This window comes from Narcine bancroftii, chromosome 9 (genome assembly GCF_036971445.1).
Source record: "Narcine bancroftii isolate sNarBan1 chromosome 9, sNarBan1.hap1, whole genome shotgun sequence".
Classification (NCBI taxonomy): Eukaryota; Metazoa; Chordata; class Chondrichthyes; order Torpediniformes; family Narcinidae; genus Narcine; species Narcine bancroftii.
In genome coordinates, this window is record NC_091477.1 from 115,990,846 (window position 1) to 116,014,529 (window position 23,684).

General features: G+C 41.0%; 2 protein-coding genes across 2 annotated transcripts in view; one reads left to right on the plus strand and one right to left on the minus strand.

Moving 5' to 3' along the window:
* The window catches only part of LOC138742679 (transmembrane protein 145-like), a 35,297-nt gene that overhangs the window by 10,919 nt on the left and 694 nt on the right, over positions 1-23,684 (minus strand). The window contains exons 2-10 of the mRNA XM_069897414.1: positions 16,234-16,308; positions 12,756-12,833; positions 10,226-10,312; positions 8,422-8,523; positions 4,768-4,852; positions 4,613-4,684; positions 4,452-4,520; positions 1,838-1,918; positions 846-924 (exon numbers count right to left, since the gene is read on the minus strand). Of these exons, the coding sequence (XP_069753515.1) occupies positions 846-924; positions 1,838-1,918; positions 4,452-4,520; positions 4,613-4,684; positions 4,768-4,852; positions 8,422-8,523; positions 10,226-10,312; positions 12,756-12,833; positions 16,234-16,236 (656 nt within the window). The 5' untranslated portion in view covers positions 16,237-16,308. The remainder of the gene's footprint in view (positions 1-845; positions 925-1,837; positions 1,919-4,451; positions 4,521-4,612; positions 4,685-4,767; positions 4,853-8,421; positions 8,524-10,225; positions 10,313-12,755; positions 12,834-16,233; positions 16,309-23,684) is intronic.
* The window catches only part of hps3 (HPS3 biogenesis of lysosomal organelles complex 2 subunit 1), a 36,860-nt gene continuing 34,535 nt past the window's right edge, over positions 21,360-23,684 (plus strand). Inside the window, exons 1-2 of the mRNA XM_069897413.1 lie at positions 21,360-21,586; positions 21,817-22,023. The gene's annotated coding sequence lies outside the window, so the exon portion shown is untranslated. The remainder of the gene's footprint in view (positions 21,587-21,816; positions 22,024-23,684) is intronic.

Here is a 23,684-nt window from a genome sequence, read left to right on the forward strand (position 1 = left end):
ATTTTATGTGTTTATCATACCACAGGAAAATTCTTCAGAGCTTTAAGTAAAGGGTAATTTGAGAAACTGAAAAAAAATAGTGCAAAGGAGGGAATGTTTACAAAAGTCAAAGGTAAAGGCAGGCAGTTGAGCCATTGTCTATAAATCGCCTTGCACGCAACTTTTAGAGTGATTGTAAGTGATCAAGTCAAAATATCAAGATGTACCTCAACATGGAGTAACTGTTTTTCATGGGTTGACTTGCTTTACAGTCTTATTTGGACCTCTTTACCATGACCAGTTTCCTTCAACCACCATCTTCTGCAACTTAAAATGTTTCACTTCTCACTTTTCTGGTGTTTGCTGGTTTTAATCCATATATTGTTAGAACACACAGGCTGCTGGCAACTCGAGGCAAGGAACCCACACAGGCTGTGAGCTGCTGTTGACATGTGGTCAACAGACTCACGCCAGGCTGCGGCTGAAGGGATACCAGGTATAACTGAGATGCAAGCGCTGAAAGCTTCCGGATTGCATCGGAGGTTTGGATCTGGAGCTCAGGTTGCTGATGGTTTTGAGTGAAATCTGTGTGGCTGCAGTAGCTGTGGGAGAACTGGAGGCGAATCCTCAGTGACTCGAAGGGACTCTCTTTTATTTCTGTTTATCTGATGACAAGGCGTGCCAGGCAATTTCTGCTGACGGCAAATCTCTGTCTGCCTTACAGTAGGCTACATGCAATTTTGTGTAATATTACATGTTTTATTACCGGACAATAAAATAATCTTGAATCTAGTATTGTAAAATTATTTATACAAATCTTCACGAGTTGTATTATTTCTATTCATTTGCATTTGACTAATTTTTACCTTGTAATTGTAAATCCATGGCTCAATAGAAGCAACATTGGAACAAGCAGTAAATAGCTAATCACCAGCAATAAATGTCCTTGGGAAATAAAAATGAATTAAAATGAAAATTGTTTACAGTACAGAAATACCACAGCAAGCACAAAGGAAAGTTCTGAACAACATTAGCAAAGAAATAGTTTGGATGTGCATATGCTTCCCTTATGTTAGATGGTGAATGCAATGTTGGCATTCATTTCTAGAGGAACAGCATATAAAAGCAGGATGTAATGTTAAGACTATAGTGCACTTGGGAGTACTGAGTACAATGTTGTGCACCTTACTTGAGAAAGGATGTGCTGGCATTGGAGAGAGTTTTGAGAAGATTTACTAGAATGACGCCAGGAATGAAAGGGTGAGCACATGAAGAATGTTTGCCAGCTCTTGGACTGTACTCGTTGGAGTACAGAAGATTGAGGGAGGCCCTCAGAGAGACATTTCGAATGTTGAAAGGCCTGGGCAAAGTCGATGTGGCAAGATCAAGTGGGGTGGGAGAGGTGGTCGAGGATAAGAGAGCATAACTTCAGGACAAAAGAGTATCAATTTAAAATAGAAATGCAGAGAAATATCCTTAGTCAGAGTATCTGTGGAACTTGTTGCCATAGGCGGCTGTGGAAGTGAGGTCATTTAGGCAGAGATTGACAGGTACTTGATTAATCAGAGCATCAAGGGTAACAGGGAAAAGGCTGGAGGAGTGGGGCTGAGGGGGAGGATGGATCAGCTCATCATAGAATGGTTGAGCAGACCGATTGGCCTACTTCAATTCCTATATCTTATGAACTTCATATCTGCAATTTCACATAAATTAATACAATATATTAAGACTCCCAACCATTTGAATTGACAATCCTAATGCAAACCCAACAACTACAAATGTGATATCATATTTACTGATGGAACTCTGTCACAGATATTGAAATATTCATATTGTGCCATTAATGCTACTTGCTTACCAATTATTTTGACAGATTCACAACCTACACCATTCAATGCATAAATGCCGAAATGAATGCATTGGAAGAGATGTCCTAGAACTGGAAAGATATGAAAAATGACAAATCGTGCACATCTTGCATTTTTATTGACTCCCTTTATCACTTAATGCCAAAGCTGCTGCTATGGACATAAACACTTTCAAAGTGGCTTATAACAAGGGTAAAATGCAAACTTTATCCCCCCAAGTATTGAACAGGTTGTAAATAGATGAGCTAAGAAATGTTTTATATCTTATCATTATCAAATTAAACTTTAGCAGGCAAAAAAAGTCAAATATTCACAAACAATCTTTCAAGAGTAATTATGTGGTGAAATGTCGGTTGAAGAATTTGAACGATGTCAGCATTACGGACATGGCACAAATAAAAAGAGTATTTGTATGATACGAAACAATTTTGCACATTTCTGGGTGCATTAATGCCAGCTCTTATGATCATCTGGTGATAACGATTCAAGATTTTCTTGTTCCCTGTTGTTCCTTTTCTGGAGAATGACTTGCCCAAATGTTCACAACAATGTAATGCCACAAATTGGTTGCAGTGCAATCTTCAATCACATCGGGCTCTCAGTGGGGTTTAAGTTTTAATAACACTGAAGATTCAAACAGCACGTCATTCAGAGAAGCCAATCACAAACCCGAAGGGCGACACTCCAATCTACCTGCTCACAGCTTACATCAATAATTGGCACTTCTTCGTATTCTGCTGCAACCAAAAATGACTTCTATTATCCGCTTATCCTGGTCAAATCTTCCTCTTCTTGGATGACAAGAGTCTTCCAGGAGTCCACGGGAATCATATCACCTTCACTCTTAATTTCCTACCTAAGAACCATTCCAAATCGCAGCTGATGATACATTTATTTATTTATAGTAATACTTGTCCTGCATATGTATTGTTTGTCTGTATGTACAGTAGGTTACATCTGGTTGTGCGTCTGCGTGTTTTGCACCGAGGACCAGAGAACACGGTTGTGTTGAGTTGTACTTGTGCTATCAGAAGACAATAAAATTGACTTGGCGAGCTGGATTTCACAAGATGATAATCACTGCTAAATTCAGGATGTCAATGGCACTCCTCAATCAATCCATTACACACGGACATGCTGCAAAGGTGGCACAGTTAGTGCAGCGGTTAGCCCAACACTGTTACAGCGTCAGCGACTAGGATTTGAACCCAGCGCTGTAAAGAGAGTTTGCATATTCTACCCCTGTCTGCGGGAGTTTTCTCCCACCCTCCAAAAACATATGGGGTTAGGAGGTTAATTGGTGTATTTGGGTTGCATGGGCACGTAGACCAGAAGGGCCTGTTACCATGTTACTAGATTATAAATTATTTGTCTGCTTTGCAGTTCAGACATTCAGGGACTTGTGTTGTTAGAGACTACATCCTTGCAACCTCCTGAAACAGTCAGTTGCCTCTATTTAGTATCCGTGTCATCATTTGAGGCTGCACAATTCGAGTAAGAGCTAAAAATGGCCAATGCTGCAAGTACCAAACCTTGGCAGTTGTTTCAGCCATCCACAGTATTATTATCTTAGTTCAGAACACTTGGAAGTACAGCAACCAATACAAGGGATTTAAAAGTGTACAACAAACAAGGTTTGTGAGGATGGTAAGAGTTGCACAGTATTCATGCGCCGGTGTGAACGTCAATGTTCCAATGAAGTACGGACAGGCACAGAAAGGACCAGGCTGATTGTGCAATGACTGCAAGGAGTCTTGGAGGTAATAAAGGTTCCTCCACGCTTGCCTTCCTTTTTGCCAACTGACCTCAGCGATTACCAATGAAGAGGGCTTATCTCACTCCACAAATTTGCTTCACCACTCTCTTCACAGAAACCAAAGAGCCACAGAGAAACTTTCTTTACATACAGAAATTTACCAGAAGCTCGACAATTTTGTATCACACCAACAAAAAACTGGAGGTGCTGGAAATCTAAAAGAAACAGAAGATACTCACGTCAAGCATGGTGAGAGAGTCCAGATAAATTTCAGGTCAATGATCTTTCATGAGAACTCTGAAAAATCATCTTTTAAGTTTCAGAGAAGGAAGAGCATGGAAAAGAATAAAGGGAACGTCTGTGTTTGGGTGGAAACCAACGAGGAGCAAAGACAAAAGTGGTAGGGGCTTCAGCTGGAAGAGAGTGGTTTTAATCCCTTGTAAAAGCAAAACAAGCCTTTTGTCATTATCGGCTCTTGAGATTCTGTACAAATATAATGGATTCTGGAGCTCAACTTGAGGGTCACCTAAGAAATGAAACTCGTTTGTCACCAATTTCTCCAAGAAATTATTGTTTCAAGCCCGGAAGCCAACATCAAACCCATAAGCTCCTGCCCTGTCGAGTCTTCACTACTTAACAAAACATTTGAGGAAATCTATACATGCCCTAATTCTTCTCTGTATATTCACAAATCCTCATTAAAATTTGAGAAGAAGTGAGTTTGGCCCCTTTTATTATAAACGGATTTAAACCCAATTAAAATATAATTTGTAATTACATTAAATTATGCAAAACACACATCTTAAAAGTAATTTATCTTTACTGATTTACAGAAGTCATGATCTCACCTTCTGTTCCAATGGAGACCATTAACATCTGATAGCTAGTATGCAACAAATGTCTTCTCTTCAAATAATCTATAAAGAAATGAAAATTCTAAAAACTTCTTTTAAAATGCTCATTATGAAGTTACACCAAATGTATTCGCTTGTAAATGCAAATTACTTACGAGCAAAATATATACAAATTCCAAGTACAATTGTGAATAAAAATACTGAAAGTATTTGTACTTCAAGTATACCTGCAAAACAAGGAAGGATAAATATTATATTTAGATTGACAACTTCCATAAATGAAATAAAAACTACAAAGAACATCCTTTACCTATTTGGTTGGCAGAAAAATGTTTTCTCCATAAAGATTTTCCATTAGACATAGTAATTTTGTACTCCAAAGTTATTCCTCCACCCTAGTTAAAAAGGAAAGAAAACAAACATCTAATGAAGAACATTGAAAATATATCAGGCACGATGACGTTGAGAGGTTTTTGTCAAATATACAGTAGAATGTACACAATGAAATGCTTGCTCCAGCCACTCAGGAAATTAAAACACACCAACTGACAACAAAAATAAATTAACAGTGCACCATGAGAAGAGGTACTGTAAAATAAGTAAATATTCACGGTGCAGCAGTACCCAAAAAAAGTGCGTTGTTTTATTGGTGTAGAGAGAGACTAATCTTTGTTGGTTGTGCAGCCAGTGTTATCGTCATTGGGAAAAAATGTTCTTGAACCTGGACATCAGGTTTCTGTACCTTCTGCCTGAAAGTAGCAGTGAGAAGGGAATGTGATGGGTCAAATTCCAAGAATTAGTTTTTTTCAGACTTAGGCCTGCTAATCATATCAATTTACATTATATGCAATTGGCATTGGCATTTCACAGCAGCAAACTTTATGACAAGATGCAGATTTTTATAAATGCTGTTATGTACATACATTCAAGATTTAATTAATTGTTATGTAATTTTTAAAATGTCATATTACACGAAATATCCTTTTATCTGCCTTATGGCAGACAGATTTGCCATCGGCAGAAATTCTCACATCAGAGCTAGAGAAGCAAAAGAGAGTTCCTCCCAGAATCACTGAGTGATTGGATTCATCTCCAGCACTCCTGCACCCTCTGCAGCCACAATTAATCCAGTCCATACTATTGGCAACCAAAGCTCCAGATCTGAACCTCCAATACAATTAGGAACCCTTCAGTGCCATTGCCACTCTCTCAGATCCCAATTCCTATACCTGGGTCCCCTTCAACCAGTTTCAAGCCAGTCTCCAGCAGTCCGCAGCCTGGTGCGAGTCCCTTGACTGCAGTGTCCAGCAGTCTAGAGTCACCAAGTGGATCCTTCAGCGGCAGAACCTCTCTGGTCCACTGCCGTGGTCACCGTCCTGCGGATAATCTCCTCTGCTTCTTCTCAGTTGGGGGTGGTTTCCCCATTTCCTGGTTTACCTGCACCAGTCCTCTGCTTCCCCAGTGTCTTCAACTATCATAGGTGCTGTCAATCATAGGCACCACCATCGAGGGCACAGATCCCGTGGAATTTTAATTAAAACCACCACCATCGGCTCCTTTAACAGACAGTTGAAAGGCTGTTCGGAGCTGACAGCCCTCGGACTGGGCGTATGGACCCCACGGGAGCACTGTCTGTACTCCCCATGGGTCTGCACCAGTGGCAGCGCTGCCATTACAGCAGGTCAGCCAACACCATCATCTTCCTTAAATATACACACCCATACCCCCACCCCCCCCCACACACACACACACACACAAACACACACACACCACACACACACACACACACAGAGTCAGTCAGAAAACAAAAAAAAGTAAACTTGTTTCTCATGCTTCTTAACAAGTTTACCTGCTTCACATTGGATTAATCATCTTAAAGCTATTATTACTTTGAAAGCAATTGTAGTTTTATGTAAAGCTGAAAATCCTGGAAAAACTTGGGAAGCAAGGCAGCATCTGAGGATGGAGAAACTGTTAACATATCCGGGAAAGACCTTTTATCGTATCTGAGGAAAGAAAAACGTCAGTCTCAGTAGCAAAAGTGGTGGGAGAGGGCAACAGGTTGAACAAGGGGAATTAGTGTGGTAGGGTGAAATAATGCAGGAATTAAATGGACTCATTTGTCTATGTATTGTATGCTATTGTCGTGAACTCCAGTTAGTCTACAGTCTAACCTTCAGGAACTTGCCTGGCAAACCAGAATATACAAAGGAAAAAAAGAGAAACAGCAGGCAAAAAATGACAAGTTCTGATACAAGCAGAAAGAGCAAGTTATCTAAAGTTGGAACATTTAGTATTGAGTCCTGCAAGCTGCAGCATGCCCACATGGAAGATGTATTGTTCCTCAAGCTTGCATTGGGCCTTGTAGTAGCGCAAGAGGGCACCAACAGAGAGGGATATTTGAACTACAAGGCAATCAAGGAGAACAGAAACTTGGTGCTGAGGATAAGGCTGGATCAGCCATGACCTTATTAAATGGTACAGGCAAAGGAGGAAAAACCCAACACCCAACCCCAACCAACCAATTTTCCCCTGCAGCCGCTGCAACCGTGTCTGCCTGTCCCGCATCGGACTTGTCAGCCACAAATGAGCCTGCAGCTGACATGGACTTTTACCCCCTCCATAAATCTTCGTCCGCGAAGCCAAGCCAAAGAAAGAAGATCTGAAGGAGTGGGATGGCCTATACTTTTCACCGTTTCTTGCGTTCCTATTCAGTACAAATAAATAAACCATTCTTTCTAAATTTACAATACAATGTGATTAAAAATAAAAATCAATGCTTCAGATGGGCATTTCCACATTTTTGAAAAATATTGGTACAAAAGGATGGAACAAGGTAGCAGATAATAAAGATGCCCCACCCCACGAAATTTACTGATGATCAGTTATAATCTATTAAAATGGCGTTTGAAATAAATTCAAATCAAATTACTTAGAAATAATTATAAATATTAAACTACATCAAAATACAAAAGACCCATCTTCCTCCCACAGGTCTAAAATCCCATTGAAATCAGAGCTCTCAAATATGAGGGGCAATTTCACAGCACAATGCCACCACCAGACACGTGTCTATAAATCCTCAGCTTGTGTATTTGGCAGCATATGTGCCAACTCTGAAAATTACCAAGCTTCAATGGCTAAAAGTTCCAGTCCAAACTGCCAAATCCAAACAGCAATATTCTCTAAAATATATCTCAAATTTTCTCCCAAAATATAAACAGTAAAATCCCCGTTATCCGGAATTCAAGCAACCAGCAAAAAAAATTGCGGATAAAGAAACCAAAAGTTTTAAATCGGCGTCCCCTAGTGGCCAGTTCACCAATCTTGCAACACACTATCTCAAGCAAATGGGAAATTCACTTTCCGACATCTACCGATCCCCGCTTTTACTCTATCTCCATCTTTATTTTATTATATGATAAATCTATTTTTCTTTAATCAATTACCAATAACACATTCACATTGTAATGTGAAAAACCATACATAAACTAGAAAGGATAATTCTGAAAGAGTACACATAAAGCTTGGAATAAATTCAGTGGTGGTGCAAAAAGGTTAGTGTGTCTATCAGTGTACCCAAAAATTCAACGGTTAATATTTTCAGAGGGCTTTATTCCAACCAAACAGCAAAGTATTCTGTTTACTCCAGTGAGATCTGCTGGATAAGTCTCTAAGGCACCTCAACCAACTGTCTCCTGCAGAAGTGCCGCACTTTTACAATGTCACCTCCCTCACAATGCCAAGTTCATTGAGCGTCCATGATCAAAACTATGTAATTGGCTCCACGATTCCTACATAACTGTCCTCAACTTTGAATTCTTGAAGAGGACATATTCCTACAACTTTATGAAACAGCAATAATCATGTGGAAATATATTTTAAATAGAATTATATATTTTAGATCTCCCTTAAAGTACATTAGCCTGATTTTCATACTCGGTATAGAAAATTATCTTCATACCCGACAATTACTGATTGCAAGGAACCACCATCTCTCCCTTGATGAACGGAACCCGAGTTTTCCTTGACAATCTGTGTAATTTATTCCATTCACATCCATCACCTGCACGTGGGGATAAAAGATGAAACCCATCAGTTATTTTTTGGCACTAAATCAGGGGTTCTCAACCTTTTTATTTTCACTCACACACCGCTTTAAGTATTCCCTATGCCACAGGTGCTCTGTGGTTATGTGGTATGTGGGTGGAAAGAAAAAGTTTGAAAATCACTCTTTTAATTGTACCCAATTGACTCATTATGTGCACGGTTTCCTAACTCCAAAGGAAATGGGCCAATGACAAGTTTTCTCAAGCAAAATATTTCAGTAACAATTGGGTCTAGAGCAGTAATTCTCGACTTCCCTTCCCATTCACAGACCACCTTAAGCAATCCCTTACTCATCACCGAGCACCAATGGCCTAGGAATTAAAGTGGGATGTGAGTGGAAAGAAAAAGGTTGAGAACCACTGCACTAAACGGCCTATTTATAAGAATGGATTTTCTGATTTAGTAAAACCATCAGGCATTTGCCATTTTGTACAAAGTTGTGGGCCACACATTTGCAGAGAGGAACTCAGAATTAACTGTTATGAATCCCCATAGGCTGTGCTATTTTGTACACTTCACTTGTGTAATCAAGAGTAAAAAGGTCAAATTTATCAAGTCAAGTATTTATTAATTATTCACACAGTAAGACATACAGTATAATTTTTTTCATTAGCTTGAATTTTTCAAGATAATAAATTCCTGTTTACTAAATTTTCTGGCCATGACTGTAGTTCGAGACCAATATGTGAAAATAAGAGATTTTAAAATATTTTTTTACAAAGGCTTACAATTCTTTAGTGTCTACCCTAACACCACTCACATTCTTATCTTATTTTAAATATTTTAAAATTATCAGTTAAAGATTTTCCTTTATCCTTCCTGAGTGGCTGACTCCAGGATGGAGCACGTGGCCTGCATTTCCTCTGAATTGCACAGAAATGCTGGAGGAACTCAGCAGGTCTCGCAGCATCCATAGGAGGTAAATATATATAACCAACATTTCGGGCCTGAGCCTTTCTTCAAGGTCCCTGCACAATTTCTGTGTTTTTACTACAATCATAGCATCTGCAGACTTTCGTGTTTATTTCCTCTGAACTGGCCCTGAATAACAACTAGGGTCAGAAAAGAGAAGTTAATGTTACAGGGATTCCTGGAACTTTACGCTCAGTTTCCTTTGACGTTACACCTGTAAGTTGACTTTTATAACATCTTAATCACTGTAACAGGGACTGCTATAGTTATTTAGCACTTCATCCAGAACTATATGACCTTCGATATGGAACTGGTACGTCAACTAGCACACGTGCTCAGTTCCTGGACACGTCAAAAACATGAGCCAAGTGGAAAATTTGTTTTCATCCTTCTATTCACTTACAGAGAACTCTCTTCATTAACTAGGAAATAACTGCATTCTCATTTAACAAATCTCACGATCTTGTATCCATTTGATCGGTCTCCTGATAAATGGATGGCAAGGTTAGCGTAGCAGTTAGCGCAATGCCTATACAGTACCAGCGATCAGGACCAGGTCGAAACCCGTGCTGTCTGTAAGGAGTTTGTACATTCTTCCCTTCTGTATGATTTTCCCCCCAAGATTCTGGTTTCCTCCCACCAGTCAAAATGTACTGAGAGTTGAAGGTTAATTGAATGTAATAGGGGCAGCAAGGACCTGTCCCACTCTGTAAAGTTTAAAAAAAAATTAAATAATGAGTTCATACCTGGCAACTAGACAATGCAGAGCCATCAGTGAGGTTCACCAGCTGATTACTTCTATTAGCAGCCACAGCTTCTTTACTCCAGCAGTTCTAATTTAACATTTTCAGGTTTAAATGAATGTTAATAGGAGAATAAGTTAAAGTCAATACCATATAAAACAGGAAGCTGAAAGGACTCAACAAGGAAAAAAAGTTGAAGTTTCGGGACAATGGCCACTAATCTGCACCCCCAAAAAAGTGAGAACTAAAACCAGCATAAGCGACATAAAAGGTTGGGGTGGGGGCAAGAGTGAGGTGGGGAGAAAGTCTGTAATAGTGTGCAAGACGAGAGAAGTTAAAAAGGGATGATCGTGCAAGCACGGGAATCGGCCATCTTCAAATTAGTTCACTTCTATTACTTCAAAGATCTAAAATGTTAACTGCTTCTCTCTATAAATACTGACTGATCAACCGAGTATTTCCATCGTTTTCTCTATCAATTCAAAATGTTCAACCTCTCTGATATTCAGCATGTTTTTTTTTCCTCCCCAGATCCTGGCAATTAAAGCAATAATGGTTGCCAATTGAGGTGCTTTGCAGAGAAATTGACCCACATGGTTTAAAGATTCCAGATCTTAACTTGTCCATGATTTAACCAGAACTAGAAATCATCTCATAATCCTACACAAGAAATAAATTTGATACAGGGCAATGCACAAGAAGATGACTGCCCAAGATCTGAGCTCGTGAAAAGTATACTAGACAGCGAATAGAAAACTGAACTGGGAAAAATAGGAGGGTCAACTAAATGATATTAGTGACAAATGAAGAGACTGTTTATGTTGCAGCTTAATTTGCAAATAAAACAAAAATATGAAAGTGAAAAGGACACGATGTCATCGTGAGAGATGAGTAAAACTGATATAAAACTATGAAGATGAGGAAACTAATATAGATATATGGGTAAATGAATAAAGCCAGTAGGAACAGGATAAGAAATGGATATTAGAATGTAGGAAGCAGAGTCAGTCTGAGTAAGATAAGAATCTTCTAGCCTTAGACAGAATCAGCAAGTTCACCTTATGAATGAGATAAGGATAGACAATAGATAATAGAGAATGTAGGAAGTAGAGTTAATCTGAATAAGATAAGGGTCTTCTAGCCCTAGATAGAATTAGCAGGTTTTGCATAAGTAATTAGTAAGCCCTAGACAGTATTAGCCAGTTCTACTTATGAAGAGGTTGTAAGGACAATGAGGATAATGACATGATGAGACACCGACAGGATACCCCCTGGTCCTCCAAGTTCACAGAAACATCACGTAGGCAGGCAGGATTGCCTAATGCCAAACCTCTCCAGGAGGCAGAAGAATGTAAGGGGGAGGGTATTCCTATACTGAAATAAACTGTATAAAAGTTGGGTGAGCCCCAGTATGTGTGTATTCCCAGGGTAAGGGGAAGCACCCAACTTTGCATTGTTGTATAATAAATGTTCTTTGTTCTCAATTTTTGTCTCGAGCAATTTCCGTGACGGTACTTCTGTTTCTAACATCTTCAAAGAGATGCACACGTGGCAAAATTTGGCAGATGGTGGATAATGTGATTATGTACTTTGGAAGGAAGAACATAACAGCAGAATATAATGTTGATGGAGAGAGATTACAGGCCATAAATATATTTTCTTACATCAAATTTAGAAAGTTAGCATGCAACTTAGAGTAAATAAATGAGAAAGCAAATGGAACATTAATGCTTATTAGTGATGGAATATAAAGGTATAAAATCTTGCTGCAGGGTGGTGACAAAAATCACTCTTGTAGAATTCCGGAGTTTTGGTTCCTCAGAGGTTTAGTTAGGTGATTACTGGGATAAAGAGATTGTCTTATGATGCAAATGTCAGCAAGTTGGGCCTGTACTCACTGGAGTTTAGATTGAGAGGTAATCTTCTTAAAACATTTAAGATTCTCAGGAGGTTTGACAAGGCAGATGATAAGTTGCTTCCTTTCATTGTGGAGGACCGAACAAGCACACAGTTACAGAATAAACCTATTTACTTCAGAGAAAAGGAGGAATTCTTTATTCCAGATACCTGGAGACTTAGTCTCTGAACTTATTCAAGGGTGAGGTGAATTTTTGGTTTGAGAGGAAAGTGAAAGATTACAGTAACATGAAAAAGGAGGATCAGATCAACCATGGTTTTAATGTCCTGATATTTACATGACGGAAAGTGCAGGCAGCAGTCTGCAATCTGGCTGTTCAAACCTTGTGTGTACTGAGAATTCTAAGAGTCAAGATCCTCAGCATTCCTTAGAACCCTTGGACAAAAACCTGGAGACTGCATTAACATTTTGTAGAATAATGCTAGAATTCCAAGCATGGTTGAAGCAAAGTGCCACATTTTACACTCCGTGATGGTAAATGCGAGTCAAATAAATATACATTATGCAAAATGCTCACAACTGCTTGCTTTCATTAGCTTCTGAAACAGCTACTTTATCAAAATATTTTGTTAATCTTTGGCATTTATCTAAACAGCATGCTGTTGCCAGATCTACCTTTGAGCTATTCTTGTACACCGAGGGCCACTGATTCTTATCATTATAGTAAAATAGCAAATTTACTTCATGTTTCCCCTACAGAGAGAAAATAAAAAATATTACAATTAAAAATACTTGGAAAAACTAATTTCAAAATTTCTACCATATTTGAAACAAATGCTTAAAGATACATTAACACATCATGGACTGCAAAATACCTTTTAAATGTGATCTACTGCAAACATGATTCCATTGGTTGTAACTCAGATTCCACCCCCCCCCCCCCCCCCCACCTCCCAAGTTGCTTTGATGCACCTCCTGCTAGTGCCTATTGAACAGTATAGGAAGTTCCCAGGCTACATGGATTCTGTTCCTAAGAACACTCCATAAACTAATTTTGGCCCAGAAACTAACAATCTCCTCCCAAATCAAGATTTGTGTAGATATTATAATCTGATGTACAGATTTAGAAAGACAAAATACCTTGGCAGCCAATGTGGAAAAATAATATTAATGATTATTAATTGATTAATTTAATGTCTACTTAAAAATGTCCTCTGCAATCGTATGGCTGAGTTTATCCAATTGAGTACTCTGGGTTACAGTCTTAACTCATGTTCAAGATGAGAAATTCCATTTGATTTCTTATTAATCTGAAAAATATTTCTTTAGATTAGTAATCTTTCCATTTCTCTTGTTTATATGGGCTTACAAAGATACTGGATGAACAGTATCCTCAGATTTCGAGACACACAATTACTGTCTTCCTTATACTGCTGTGGGTTATTGATAGAGGCAGAAATCACTGGATTTCTAGTTTGGGAGAGGAAAAAAAAGTTCAGGATCTTTTTAGGCTCTGGTGTTTTTTTTTTCCTCCAAAATGATGAACAGCAGCTAAACTTATTTTTGACATGAGATCTTGCATGAAGTAAGATCTCCAGTCCAGCAGCCTGTGACCATGGAGTGCCTTGGAGTTAGGAGCTCAATTATTACTGTTCTCAGTGGAAAAAGTGACTGGTACATTAACAACAAATTTAAATAAAAGTTAATTTACTTAGAAGTAATATTGCATCTACACAAAACGAATATTATATTTATCACCTCATTGCAGGAAAGTTGTGGATGCTATGGAGAGGGAGCTGAGAAAATTTACAAGCATGTTGCCTGGATTGGAGAGCTTTCTTTTTACTGTTTTTAAATATTTTTATTGAGTTTAACAAAAGACCCTTTACAGGAGGTATGTTAATGATAACATAAATCAAATTATAACATATACATATCAATTGTATATTAAAACCACAACTATAATTATTACATAACTTATTTCATTCAACACATCAAATTCTATAACTATAATAATTAGACAATGAAACTGTAACTTGTACTATGTCCAAAAATAATACTGAATACAAAAATTATATAAATAATACACATTAAATTTTCTTATACAAGGTATTTTATACTTGTGATTGTAATCATGTTGTTCTGTGATATGATGTGCAACCTGTAATTAAAGCCCCCTTGGGTTATGAGGATAGGTTGAGTGAACTTGGTCTTTTCTCCTTGGAGTGACCAAAGATGAGTGGTGACCTGATAGAGATGTACACGATGAAGAGCTATACCAAACCTGAAATGGCTATCACGAGGGCCATAAGGTGCTTGGGAGTAATTTGGGGGTGGGGGGGTGGGAATGTAAGAATTAAGTCCTTCAAGCGAGTGTTGGGTGCATGGAATGCACAAATGGCAATGGTGGAAGCAGGTACAATAGAATCTTTTAGTAGGCTATTAGATAGGTACATGGAACTGAAAAAAAAAATGAGGGTTATGGAATAGGGAAATTCTAGCCAGTTGTTGAAGTAGACAAAGACGATGTGGTCAAACAATAATCATGGCTTTTATTAGCAGAAACTCATGGTACAATAATGAAAGACAATAGATCCATATACAGTTGTATCCAAGGGGAGTGTCCTTAACTGTGGAGATAATGCACAGCCCATGTTAGTACAGCAAGGCGTGCCAGAGGGGGGAGACAGGCAGCTTGGCAGACATCCACCACAGTTGTTAGAGTAGGTTATTAGATCGCCACAACAATGTGGGCCAAAGGGCTGTTCAGTGCTGCAGATTTCTGTTCCATGTTCCATTTTTAATATCTTTGATCATCGAATTGCCTTAACATCACTAAGATAAAACCTCTGTATTGCTTTAGTGTTTCACGAGTGTTGCATTGGAGCCCTTTGTAATTTTAAGTTTACTCCCCAGTCATGATTTCTGATTGGTGATGAAATCAAATGCTCAATGAGAAAAAAAATATTTCTGGTGCACCCAATCTCCTTAACTTCATTCTATTTTGAAGTAAAAAGTTGATGAGTATTAAAGAGACAAAAAGTGAGCTGAAACCAAACTGAATGCATTAAATGATGATGAAAGTTTTAACCTATCCCTTGGATTTGGCTGCACTGCATGTTTAACTTTCTCCCTAATTTTATAGTCTCCTGAGGTCAATGGAAACTACCACTGAGCAGTGAGTAAAAGCTGTATTCTTCAATAATCTCATGCGATCCACCAGGTTGAAAGTTAGCCCCATTGTTTTAGAAATTATTTAATGAACACCATCTTGTTACAAACCATGTTAAGATACAAGAAATACAGTATATGTGCTGTTACATTTCAGACAACTAAAGACTCTTTGGATAGGCTCTAATCAGGCACACCTCAGTACAACATTGAAATAATTGCGCACATATGCAAATACAAAGCTGGGAACCCAAGCAAATAATAGGTTAATTCACTAACCTATTACCCCTAAACAAACCCTCACATTTGGTTTTGGTGTAGTGAACATTAAAAACAGTTTAAAAAAAAGCTATATTAAGAAGAAATGTAAAGTAAAACTCTAATAAGTTACTTAATTACTTAAAGATGATCCGGGGATGGTGACAGCAGTGGTGGACCAACAAGAGTATCTGAAGTTGAAGATTACACAGGTGACTCGAGGCGAAGAACCTACACAGGCTGCAAGTGACTCCGGTCAAGCAACTCGCACCAGGCTGCGGACTGCTGGAGAATGGCTCAAGATTGGCTGAAGGGGTACCAGGTATCAGTAAAGGGATGCGAGAGGGTGCAGGAGGCCTGATCACAACCGATGGCTTGAACTGAAGGCTATGTAGCTGCGGAAGGACTGGAGGCAAATCCATGGACACTCAGTTTCTTTAAGGGCACTCTCTTTTGCTTCCCTTTCTCTAACTCCCAGGCAATTTCTGCTGACGGCAAATCTCTGTCTGCCTTACAGTAAAGGAAATTTTGTACATTTTCTGCTTTATATAACAAGAAAAGAATCTTGAATATTGAAAATACAGTCCTATATTAAAAAACCAGTAGTGTTCAGTTGGTTCACATTCAATTTAATTGTTAGTCAATCATTTAATTGGCACACTCGAGGAGGTCCCATCATTTTCACAAACATGAGAGCCTTTGGACGCTTTAAGTTAATGCTTACCATGGGATATCTGATATGATAGCTGATCTGTCCATTCTCAGGTAGGAAACAAAATTTACTCAAAAATACCCAATTCTGAAACAAAAATAAAGCCATTACTTTTGTTTAAAAGAAATATTTGAAACAAACAATGAAAAAATGCCACACAACCCCTAAACCAAATACAATTAGGGATGGTTAATCTAAAAGCAAGGCAAATTAATTAATGTTATTAGCAAGCATATTATTATCTAACTGAGAAAACTTATATTCTGCAATTAAATGAAAGATAGCTGCAATGCTACACTTCACACACTGTACAGCTTTTTATTATGTTCAATGAAAAAAATGACCGGAGTTTGTATCAAACGCCACTTTATGAAACTTGTGTGAAGTAAAATTCCAATATTTTATCAGTGGTAGATTTTACTGATCCCTGCATGTTATTTCGATCAATATCTCAACGTCTCTTTTTTAAAGAGATTACACAGTGTGATCATACATTTCCCAATGAATCGATTAAGTTGAAAGGCAGATCAAGGACCAGAGGCCCAGTGAGTGGAAAGAGTGTGAAGGAATTGGGGCCCAATGTGTTTAAAGGGAGAGTGAGAACCAGAGCAACATTGAGTGATCAAGCCATCAGGAATTCTGAATAGTCAGAAAAAAGAATGTCAGAGTTTTACTGCACATACAGTAGGTTAACTGGGAAAAACATTTTGTGTATCCACATTTCTGCTTATCTCTCGGATCGAATCTCCCTTTGTGGATTCTTACCCACAGTTTTATTTCTCCTATTACATCTATTGCCCTGCCTCATTTTCTCATTCTGTTTCTGAAAGTTTCAAGTGGAAACTGGACTAAATTATAACTGTTCTCTCAGGGAGTAACATATTCTAGGAATAACTTTTATGAGAATCCAAACACCATAACAATACTAAAGTCTAAATACGGACATGACCAAAATTCTCCTTGGAAGAGTTGCCGTTTCTTAATAACACTTACACAATATCACCAAGGTGGAAGGTCAGAGTACTCAGGAATCCATCCACATTCCTGTCCCATCACCTCCTTCAGCTGAGCTCAATATCAAATGATTCCATGAATAAGCCTCTGGCTCAAAAAAGCCTCAGAGGACTTGAAGAGGTGTTTGGGAGAAAGGAGGCCAAGTAAAATTCTACAAAAGATGGCCGCTAATAACACACACGAATAAATAAAGAGCAAAAGCATATCAAAGCCAATCATCCATTATTTAATTGTTTCAATGAATTTATCTCACTCAAATCAACACATAAATAGACAATGGATTTTCCATTGTCATCAGTCAAAAATAAAATCTCATAAAAATGCAGACACACAAGAAACTGCAGCTGCTGGAATCTGGAGCAAAAAACAACCTGCTGGAGGGTCACCGCTGAGTTCCTCTGGCAGATTGTTTTTTTGCTCGGATTTTTTTTATAATTCTTTCCAAAAAGGACCACAACTGAAAAACAATGACAGAAAATAATGCTCTTCTTAGGATGCATGAGACTCCATTAATGGTCTTGTTGCCCCAACAAGAAGTCACATTATTCCACAATCATTACCAATATTTCAATTAAGATCAACAGACATTCCCACCAATTTATCAGTCCTTCCATGACGTAGAACTGTAAGGAACTGCAGAAAGAAAGCATGACAGTTAAATATGTACATGATACGGCAATCAGCTATAATATTCTGATGGCATTTGAAAGGAAACTCCGTTCCATTGAATGATAGAACTCAAATTTTTGGATTTTTTTCTATGTGGTTAAAGTTCAGTTACCATAGCGCTGTTACAGCTCCAGCAACCAAAGTTTGAATCCAGCGCAGTCCAGAAGTATATTCTACCTGTGTCTGCGTGGGTTTCCACCGGGTACTCTGATTTCCTCCCACACTTTAAAACATACAGGGGTGTTGTAGGTTTACTGGGTGTAATTGAGCAGCATGGCCTCATGGGCAAGAAGCTGGCGTCAGAACAAGTTTAATCAGGGGGCATTAGGGTAACCGCCGGAATGGGGAGGAGGGGGCAATCTGATGTTCGAAAACTCGCTCAGTGGGGGGGGGGGGGAAGGGGTGGTGCCTACCTGCCACGAACCTCTTCCGTGCATGTTGCTGTCACACTTCCCCCTCCCTCCGTCGTAAAAGACATACGCGCTGCTTATATCACATGGAGACTAGTAACGTTAGTGCTGTAGGTGGGGGGGGGCAATGCCTGTGAATGCCCCACCTTGATGCCAGCCGTGGGCAATGAGGAAGCGTACAGGAGGAAGATAGATCAGCTCATTCAGTGGTGTCTCAACAAGAACTTGTCACTCATGTTAGCAAAACCCAGATGATTGAGAACTTCAGGAGGAAGTCAGAAGAACACGAACCGTCCCCATCGAGGGCTCAGTAGTGGAGAGGATCAGGAACTTCAAATTTCCAAGGATCTGTCCTGGAGCTCCCATGTTGATGCAATCAGGTGAAGTGTTTGAGGAGATTCAATAAAAACACAAAATGCTGGAGAAGTTCAGCAGGTCAGTGTCCTTTGTGTAGACTGGTGTTTTGGGCTTTTGTGGCCTTCATCAAAGTATGAGAAAATGCCAGAAAGCATCCGATGTCACCAAAGACTCTCAAAATTTCTACAGGTGTACCATGGAGAGCATTTCGGCTGGTTGCTTCACTGTCTTGTGTTGAAGTACCAATACTCAGGTCAAGAAAAATATCTCCAGGGGGCTGTTAACTCGACCTGTGACATCACGGGTACCGGACTTCACCCCATTGAGGACATCCACAAGAGGCGGTGTCTTAAGAAAGTAGCCTCTATCCTCAAGGACTCCCCGACCATGCCCTCTTCACTCTGCTACCATCTGGAAAGAGAGAAGTACAGGAACCTGAAGACGAGCACTCAGCGGCACAGGGACAGCTTCTTCCCCGCTGCCATCAGATTCCTGAATGATCAGTGAGCCACAGCCACTGCCTTACTTTGACTTTTCCTGCACAATTTTAATTTTTTAAAATTTGTAAGGCAGTTTATATGAACGTTTGTACTGTGATGTGGCTGCAAAACAATGAATTTCGTGATTTATTTATGACAATAAATTTCCCTACTATGCAAAAATCTATTTACCGTGTATGAAATATATTTAATGAGGCAGCTTCTGCTGTTTCCTTGGGCAGAAAATTCCGGATGCATTATTCTCTAGGAAAGGTAGTTCCTCTTCTTCATCGTCTTAATCAACTTTGCATGTCCTCTTCACTTCTTCCTCCCAATAGCAGTTTAACGGTTCATCACCATTGAAGATAAGATGTGGCAAGCCCTTTGATCTGATCCAGTAGCTGTGAGATTATTTAGATCTGTTTACTGCACACTGGAGAACAGTACTGGTATCTTCTTAACAATTTTGAACTGCACGCAGAAGATAACTAAATTCATAGATGACATTAAAATTGGACACACATTGAGATAGTGTTAAGACTATAGGACCACATTGCCCAGTTGCAATTTAACTGAGGAACAGCTGCTTCCCACAGGCAGTGAGAATGCTGAACGACCAAATGAGCTGCTCACAATAAATATCCGAGACTCTCGTATTCATGAAACAATAGTTATATACTTATTTGTATATAAATACTTGTGCTACCTATGTTTGTCTGTATATGTGTCATGTCTGGTTGTGTCTACGTGTTTTGCACCAAGGACTGGAGAACGTTGTTTTGATCTGGGCTTGTGCAATCAGACGACAATAAACCTGATTTGAGTAAGTGTAAGATGATTCATTAAGATAGGACTTACGCAATGAATGGTAAGGCCGTGGGAAAATTGAGACCTTTGTGTACAAGTTCAAGGACACTCGAAGCTGGCAGTAAAGATAGAAAAAGTGGTGATGGCAGCATACATGATGCAGCTTCCCTTCATTAGCCATTCCATAGGATGGAATTCCAACGACACAGCTAGAAAATGGGCCAGAACTGGAGTACTCGGTGTAGTTTTGGTTACCACACGATTAGGATGACGCAATTCCTTTGGAGAGGGGTGGAGATTTCTAGAATTATGCATTTCAGCTGAGAGATCACAAGTCGACCTTGCGAATTAAGAACATTGACGCCTCCCTTCGGAACAGACCAAACCCCTTTTTTGCAGGGTTTGACGCAAAGAACAGGACGATGCCACGCATAGCCACAGCCGAGGTAAGGGGAACCCTATCCAAGGTGAACCCACACAAGGCGGCGGGACCAGGCAAACACGCCTGATCGGGTACTGAAGGATTGCGCAAAGTGACAGAGGTCTTCACCGACACCTTCCCACAGGGAAGGTACACAAGAGGGCGACGGTAACGGGCCTCGGTGCCTGCGGCATTGACCTCCAGCATCACAAAACGCTGAGGCCCCTGGTGATGGAGAATATGAAAGCAGAGACACTGGATCCACTTTAATTTGCCCATAGAAGTCCGTAGCCGGCATTTCGGGCCAGAGCCCTTCACCCGGGTCTGTAATGAAGAGAAATGTCAGCAGGCGTCTGAACAAAAGAGTGGGAGGGCAACCGGGCAAGGTGGGTGATCTTTAGTTCGGGCGCCTGCCGACATTTTTCCACCGCTCGATGACGAGCTCTAGCCCGAAACGTCGCTTGCTATTTCTCCAGCTATTTTTCCTTCTCTCTCCCATCCTATCGTCTGCAGATTTTCGTGCTTTACCAGTGGAAGCGTTTTATTTTCCCCCCAATACTCTATAAAGCTACGTGTGGGGCATTGAATTATTTCTTTAATGCCTTGAATGTCAGGCTTGTCCCCATTGATGGGGATGCCAGTACCTGGATCCATCCGTCACGTGACCCCCCCGCCAGTACCTGGATCCATCCGTCACGTGACCCCCCGCCAGTACCTGGATCCATCCGTCACGTGACCCCAACCGGTGATTAGCTCCACCGCCATCCCAATCTCACTGAAACAGTGACCGCAGGCCTAATTACCTTGTACGTCTCTAACTTCCCCGCTTCGAATTTACCGCTAACGAGCCGCAAACACATGCAAAGCGCGACCCCACACAGCGACCACCTCATCCCGAGGCCACGTCTCCGTGGCCACGGCAGGGCCTACATCGGCCCGCCTGCATCGCGTCACACAAAGGCGGCTCTCTTATTCATTGGCGGAAAGCAGCGGTGATTGACCGCCGCGGTAACCAATTACCATGCCGGGCTCCGAAGACCCGCCCCCCTCTCTCTACCAATAGGTTGAGGTTGATGGTGAAGCAAGTTGACATAACATTCGACCAATAAACAATGGGGAGATGAACCAATAAACGCCAGCGCCTGCGGATGGACATTGACACAAACCAATAGCAGATGCTCTGACTTCTTTTGGCGTTCCAACCTCAGGTAAGAGGAAAGCACTCATCACAAGACTGGTTTCACGTGATATGTTCCGAACTGAACGCAAATACGTCGCATGTCTTTTTTTTAAATTCAATATAATTCAAAATCCAATTGGAATATTATTAATTGCATTAACAAGAAGTTTCCATCTTAACTAATGTTACAAATTCGAAAGTTAATTGAAGCCCCAAGATGTGCAATTGATCCCTGGAATGAAAATGTTCTTTTTGCAGGAAACGCTCAGCCAAGTCGTAGGGCGAGAGGGAAAAGGGGAAGGACGAGAGATGTCAGACTGAAGACGCCTTCCGATCTCTGCACTGAGGGCAATAACGTAACCAATTTCAGGAAAATGCGAGATTAACGCAAGGCGAAGAGGAGACACGAGACTGCAATCCCAACCGAGAGACAAGCCAGGGAAATCTGCAGACTCCGTAGTTGAAGTAAAAGCTCAATGCTGGAGAAAGATTGAACTTTATATTAGCAATGGTCAAGATGCGTCACCCACATTTCGGGCTTGAGCCTTTCATCAAGAAACACTGGCTGAGGCGTGGCCGTGTCGTCCTTGATGAAGGGCTCAAGCCCGAAACGTGGGTGATGCACCTTTGGCTTGGCTTCGCGGACGAAGATTTATGGAGGGGGTAAAAAGTCCACGTCAGCTGCAGGCTCGTTTGTGGCTGACAAGTCCAATGCGGGACAGGCAGACACGGTTGCAGCGGTTGCAGGGGAAAATTGGTGGGTTGGGGTTGGGTGTTGGGTTTTTCCTCCTTTGTCTTTTGTCAGTGAGGTGGGCTCTGCGGTCTTCTTCAAAGGAGGTTGCTGCCCGCCGAACTGTGAGGCGCCAAGATGCACGGTTTGAGGCGTTATCAGCCCACTGGCGGTGGTCAATGTGGCAGGCACCAAGAGATTTCTTTAGGCAGTCCTTGTACCTTTTCTTTGGTGCACCTCTGTCACGGTGGCCAGTGGAGAGCTCGCCATATAATACGATCTTGGGAAGGCGATGGTCCTCCATTCTGGAGACGTGACCCATCCAGCGCAGCTGGATCTTCAGCAGCGTGGACTCGATGCTGTCGACCTCTGCCATCTCGAGTACCTCGACGTTAGGGGTGTGAGCGCTCCAATGGATGTTGAGGATGGAGTGGAGACAACGCTGGTGGAAGCGTTCTAGGAGCCGTAGGTGGTGCCGGTAGAGGACCCATGATTCGGAGCCGAACAGGAGTGTGGGTATGACAACGGCTCTGTATACGCTTATCTTTGTGAGGTTTTTCAGTTGGTTGTTTTTCCAGACTCTTTTGTGTAGTCTTCCAAAGGCGCTATTTGCCTTGGCGAGTCTGTTGTCTATCTCATTGTCGATCCTTGCATCTGATGAAATGGTGCAGCCGAGATAGGTAAACTGGTTGACCGTTTTGAGTTTTGTGTGCCCGATGGAGATGTGGGGGGGCTGGTAGTCATGGTGGGGAGCTGGCTGATGGAGGATCTCAGTTTTCTTCAGGCTGACTTCCAGGCCAAACATTTTGGCAGTTTCCGCAAAGCAGGACGTCAAGCGCTGAAGAGCTGGCTCTGAATGGGCAACTAAAGCGGCATCATCTGCAAAGAGTAGTTCACGGACAAGTTTCTCTTGTGTCTTGGTGTGAGCTTGCAGGCGCCTCAGATTGAAGAGACTGCCATCCGTGCGGTACCGGATGTAAACAGCGTCTTCATTGTTGGGGTCTTTCATGGCTTGGTTCAGCATCATGCTGAAGAAGATTGAAAAGAGGGTTGGTGCGAGAACACAGCCTTGCTTCACGCCATTGTTAATGGAGAAGGGTTCAGAGAGCTCATTGCTGTATCTGACCCGACCTTGTTGGTTTTCGTGCAGTTGGATAATCATGTTGATGCACCTTTGCTCTGTAAATTACACCGATTTGCTGAGTTCCTCCAGGATTGTTTTCACTGAAGGCGGGCTGGGGAACAGGGGTCAAGCAGCGAGTGGCCTCCTCCCCCTCCTTCCCCCCCCTCCTCCTCCTCCTCCTTCCCCCCTCCTCTTCCCCCCCTCCTCCTCCTCCCCCCCCCTTGCCCTCCTTCCCCTCCTCGCTCCCTCCTAGTCATGTTACTTGACCCGCTG